At 35.7% G+C, this 6,000-nt stretch overlaps 1 protein-coding gene across 6 annotated transcripts in view; it reads left to right on the plus strand.

Moving 5' to 3' along the window:
- Positions 1-4,239, plus strand: part of LOC120462826 (uncharacterized) — a 34,569-nt gene extending 30,330 nt beyond the window's left edge. For 5 of the 6 annotated variants that reach the window (XM_089124127.1, XM_039651519.2, XM_089124124.1 and 2 more), the window contains 2 exons: positions 764-847; positions 2,768-2,906. In XM_089124127.1, coding sequence (XP_088980253.1) covers positions 764-847; positions 2,768-2,872 — 189 coding nt within the window. In that variant the 3' untranslated portion in view covers positions 2,873-2,906. Of the gene's footprint in view, positions 1-763; positions 848-2,767 lie in introns of all 6 variants that reach the window. The other variant, XM_039651520.2, reaches the window with a different exon arrangement.
- The last annotated feature ends 1,761 nt before the right edge of the window (positions 4,240-6,000 follow it).

The raw sequence follows: 6,000 nt of genomic DNA on the forward strand, positions 1-6,000 counted from the left end.
TCCATTATATGGAGAAAAAACCTGGAATGTTTTCATCAAAAACCTAAATTTCTTTTCGACTGAAGAAAGAATGACATGGACATCTTGGATGACATGGGGGTGAGTAAATTATCAGAAAAAGTTTTTTTAAAGAGTGAACTACTCCTTTAATGTCATGCTTTCTGATTAATATGATTTATTCAATTGGTTTCTTCTGTGCAAAACCATTATCTACTTGTCTTGATCAGATCATTAAGTCAGTGAGTTGAATTTAATAATTTAGATTGATTTTGTGAACTGGAACAAAAGATCTGATTCAAAAGAATTACTTATATTGGACAAAGCTACTTTTCTCACTGAACGATTCACACAATGCTATCATATTACTTCAAAAGAATATATAATACATTTTAATGCTTTTATTAGTCCGTTTGGAGCTTGACAGCCCCTTTCCTTATTTATTTCCATTATGTTAAAAAGACTGGCCAGGATATTCTTAAAAAAAAAAAAAAAAATCCAATGTACTTTATCATTCTTTCACAACTCCATAGAGAAAGGAAGTTAATTCAGATCATATGAAGCACAGACCCTTGTGAGCTTGTGGTTTGTTACATCTTTTGACTGTATAAAAGCTTTTTCTGATGTGGTCTGGTTGGAGAGAAATATCAGTGATGAAAATCCTCTGAGGATGAGCGCTAAGAATGCCAGCGCTACCTCTCCAAAAAACAGAAAGAAGGAAAATGCACACCCGAAACACCTGCTGTTCCTTTATCTCCCGCTCTAGATGGCCATCGAGAAGCAAGAGGCTGATTTCAGACAGCTGATGAAGAGGTGTGAGGAGATGAGGAAGCTCTACACTGACATATTGGTAATCCCTGAGTTATTATTTCAATATCTTCCGCTGTGTTGCCTTGAGAGATGGATGGGCCGGAGTCACTGGCTATCTGGAGATTGGCTTTTTCTGCTTATCTGTGCCAGGTGGACTTTGGGAAAGGGGAATATATTTCAGCCCACCCATTCACCAAGGTTACTGTGTTTTTTCCCCTCTCACTGTGAGGGAGATGATGCTGGATTGAGAATGACTTATGATGACAGTTCTCCATGATATTCATGGGTTGTTTATAGCACTAAAGATGATATGAGCACTGAAGATTGTCTTGGGTATACCAGAGGGGTATTTGCTACAAAAATTTGCAAAGCAACTAGAAATGCAGCAGTTTAACAAATGTTATGAAGAAAGAATACTTCAATAAAATAAATGTCTAAAAAGTAATATTAAAAAAACAAACTTTTAAATATAAAATATATTAGACAAAAAATCAATACAACTCTATATTAATGAATTTAAAAAATAAATACGTTTTTTTTTGCTAATTTATGCCCTTTTGGGCCACCATGCATTTCAAAGTTAATCCTAAAATTCAGCATATAATGACATTTGACACACTTCAGACTGAAATTGATCATATTTGTTATGTTGCAATATCATTTACTCTACCACTTCAGTATGTATAATAAACTATATAAGATAATAAACTTTTAAAATTGATAAAAAAAGGTACAGTGAAATCATTTATAATGTTTCAAATAATTTTTATTTCAAATAAATGCTGTTCTTTTAGACTTTCTATTCATCAAATAATCTTAAAAAATGTATCATGATTTCCACAAAAATATTGTTTTTGAAAAAGATCAATGTTGAAATTGATAATAATAAGGAATGTTTCTTGAGCAGCAAATCAGCATATTAGAATGATTTCTGAAGGATCATGTGACCCTGAAGACTGCAAATGATGCTGAAAATTCAGCTTTGCATCACAGAAATAAATTACATCTTAAAATATTAAACTGGGCGATTTCAATTTTGGTCTCTATATATATTCAAATAGACAACAGTGTTTTTAAATTGTAATAATATTTCACAATATTACTGTTTAACTGTATTTTCAATCAAATAAATGCATCCTTTGTGAGCAAAAGAGACTTTCCCAGACTTTTGAGCTGTATTGTATGTGTTATGTTTCTCAGAGGTGGACAGAGTACTCAACTGGTCAAATATACTACAGATACTACTGGCCAAATATTACTCCGTTACAAGTAAAAGTACAGAAGTACTCGCTTAAGTATCAAAAGTAAATGCCAATGCATTGTTTTATTATTGTTGTATGTAATACTCACAGTGCTTTATGCTTCTGAATCTATGCCTGCCTACCTACCCTCATATCAATATCAAATTGATTTCTAGAAGTTCCAGTAGTGGGATTGAATGTGAGATTGAATAAGTGCACTCAATAACGTCTACAATGGTTCAATGGTACAATGCACACCCAAATGGCAGTTCCCTCGAATAGTGCCTCATTTACATTTTTTTGGCTTTTAGTATGAATATGTTACCCTTACTGGTATCTATAAACTGTTATCTATATGTAAATTGCGAGAGCATTTTTTGTGCATCAGGTTGAAAGATCTGAAAAAAAAAACCCATACATTTCCCCGCCCATAGGCCCTTCCCCGAATTCTCGGTTTACCACCAGGTGTAAACGAGAATGTGTCTCCCTGATTCGATCGACCGAGTGTCTTACCATCTTAATAGCAAGTGTAAACAGTGCCAAGGTGGTATTTTGTGGTGTTTTGATTTGATCAGAGGAACTAAATTAGAACTTTTATATTTTGTATTTTGAATTTGAAATAGACGGTTACAGTCACAATATGAAGCAATTTTGATCAATTGTTATATAAATAAACTTGACTCGACAATATCACTCTTCAGTTTCTTTTTCGTCAACAGGTAAAATTCGGAGAGCCTTTGGATCAAGACTCCCAAGAACTTTTCGGATGGATTTCCCAATTTATTAATGACTTCAAGAAAGTATACTCTGAATACGCTCAATGATCCTGAATCTGATGCAGTAGGTGTTCGATCAGTCTTGTGTGAATTGGCACCTGCTTTCTCAAACATTTCAAAGGTGAGATGGATGTCTGTAGAAAGAGACTTACCTATAGACCACGACCAATGATTTCGGGATCTTTCCCAGATTCGATTAAAAGGATCATGCGGTTCTTTGATCCGGTGCTACTGCAAAAAGCTTGGATTGATTTTCCAAGCAGGAGCAAACGTTTACTGGAGCCACATATCATGTTTGTTCTTTTAGAGTGTATGTATAATGGATATTAGTGACACATTCACAGATGGCTGGTGTGAAAGAGGCATTCTAGCCACTTGAATGGTTTCCTCATGTGTCTGTTGAATCTCTGTGGCCTTGAAATGTGTGTGTATTTTCTCGATGATACCGAATCGAGTCCTCGGTGGCGGTTCAGCACAGGACATCTGCATTTCACACTATTCAGAACAGACCCCTCTTCATTTCTCGTTGGATTTCATTCATAAAATGAAGAGGACAAATTAAAGAAGAAACGTACCTTTTTGAAGTCTGATTTGCTGCACATAACACTAGGATTTACACGCTCGTAACTTGTGATCCTTTTTTAATGAACATCCGTTGCAGTTTTTCTGCCATTGCAGGAAATGTAAAGTCTGTCATCTTTTACTCATCTTCACGTCTTTCCAAACTCATATGACTTTCTTTCTTCTTTGAAGCACAAAAGAAGATGCTTGGCAGAATGTTTAAGCCGCTCTTTTCCGTTTAATGATGGTGTTTGGTCGCTTCTCTGCTTGGATCCTATTGAATAAACTGGGCTATCAAAGTGTCTCGCGATTGAGCGCACGCACTGAGACGAGAGAGGTGTGCATCAGCTCGTCTTAGTTAAGGGAATAGCATAGTTTAATATTAAAAAAACGGTGGAGGATCCCTTTAAAATGCTTCTATTTCATTGTAAGCACTATTTTAAGTTTTTAGGGCCTTCAGTTGATTTGATTTGATTTATTGGTTTATTTAAAAGGGGACAGTGCAATTTCACAAAACGCATGAACAAACATGGTTAAAAAAGCCAGAATTAGCCAAAAGGCTATTTTTCATCTGTAGTCCCCTGGCCAAGATGTAAAAAAGCATTACAATACAAACAAGAAAATACATTTATAGGTCTATAGCAAATTGACTAAAAAATATCTAAATAACACTATAAGATAACATAGGGTACACTATGCCTATTACAATAATAAAATACACAAAAACACATTTACAAAAAGACTATATATTAAATATATAATACAGCTCTTGGTTCGGCTTTTAATGTTGTGACCTATTATTTTAAATAATAAAGTTAATATGTGACCTATTATTTTAAAGGGATAGTTCACTTTGATATGATATGATTTTATATGTTTTAGCTTACCTCAAGGGCATCCAAGATGTAGGTGTCTTTGTTTCCAGAGTATTTTCAATTTTGACATTTTTCGGTCAAACCGTTGTCGTCTATCAGTCTTATAATGGAGGCTAAGGGGGTCCACCAAAGAGCATGCACAGAGAAGTCAAAATTAAACATGATTTAATGACTCGTAAATGTAAGTACACATTGATGGCCTAAGACACGAAACGAGCGGTTTGTGTGAGAAAACGAACAGTATTTATATCGTTTTTACCTCTTGTAATCATAGCCATGACAAAATGATCTGACGGCACGGGCGTTTCGGTCTGCGCATGCGCCGGAAGTGATCGCTTGCGTGCCGACGCCACTCTTTGTTTATAAAGAGATTTCAGAAGTTTTACCTTTCACTAAACATATTTAGATATACGGGAAACCGCAATGGAAGACGATTTCGGTATGTCTAAATATGTTTAGTAAAAGGTAAAACTTCCGAAATCTCTGTGTAAATATTGAGTGACGTCACACGCAAGCGATCACTTCCGGCGTAACATTGAACTGATTCAGTTCGGTTCAGTTGCACATTGAACAACTGATTCAGATCACTTGGACGTCACTGTGATTACACTAGATAAATACTGTTCGTTTTCTCACAAAAACCGCTCGTTTCGTGTCTTAGGCCATCAATGTGTACTTACATTCACAAGTCATTAAATCATGTTTAATTTTGACTTCTCTGTGCATGCTTTTTGGTGGACCCCCTTAGCCTCCATTATAAGACTGATAGACGACAACGGTTTGACCGAAAAATGTCAAAATTGAAAATACTGTGGATGCCCTTGAGGTAAGCTAAAACATCATAGTGAACATTCAAAGTGAACTATCCCTTTAAACCACAAAGCAGAGTAGCGACATAACTGTGTAAATATGACCTTGTGAGCTATTTGTTGTGGGCTACGGAAACAGATTCATTGTACAGTATAACTAACAAATGAAGTGAGTATTGCGCCCTGCAGTAGGGTACATAACGTATTCTGTGTGCCGTTTCATGACCTGCAGGAGTTTGTCAGCTCAAATTCTCTGCTTAGTCAGACAGAAAATGCTTTCCTTCTACCATGTGGCAAAAATTGAGTTTTTTTTTTTACTGAAATGAACTCCACAGGGAATGAGTACACCAAACAAGCTTAATTTGTCTTCTGAAATCCACTGATTTGCATTAATAGTCATCTTAATTTACACTTTTATCAAATAAATCATTAAAACGACTCTTCTGGCATCACTTAAATCATGTCCTGTGTGCTTTAAATACTTTGTGACCATGTTTGGTTTAAAATAAGAGTGGGGATTACACACAGGGCGTTTATGATGACATTAGTTTAAAGCGCTACATCTTAGATCTGTTCATCTTCTTAGGTACTCGGCTGTTGCTTTGTTACCTTATATTTGACCTTAACTGGCGTGTGAATGGCTATACAATGAGTTGGAAGCCAAAAGTGAACAAAACTGAATGTTTTTCTGTTTCCCTTGTCTGCTGCTGAGCTGAATGGTTTGATTCATACAGCAGGAACAGTAAGCGTACGGTAAAATCAAGGTCTGCTGGTCATCTCTGCTGCATTGATGGAGGGTGTACTGTGTAACACAACACACATCCCTGAATCTGAATCACTTTTTCAGATAATTGTAGAGTTTACAAAGCTGTGGCAAATGAAAGGATTACTATTTGAACAAACCCCTAACCTTACATATTACACTTTGGCA

This window comes from Pimephales promelas, chromosome 20 (genome assembly GCF_988280905.1).
Source record: "Pimephales promelas chromosome 20, fPimPro1.hap1.1, whole genome shotgun sequence".
Taxonomy (NCBI): domain Eukaryota; kingdom Metazoa; phylum Chordata; class Actinopteri; order Cypriniformes; family Leuciscidae; genus Pimephales; species Pimephales promelas.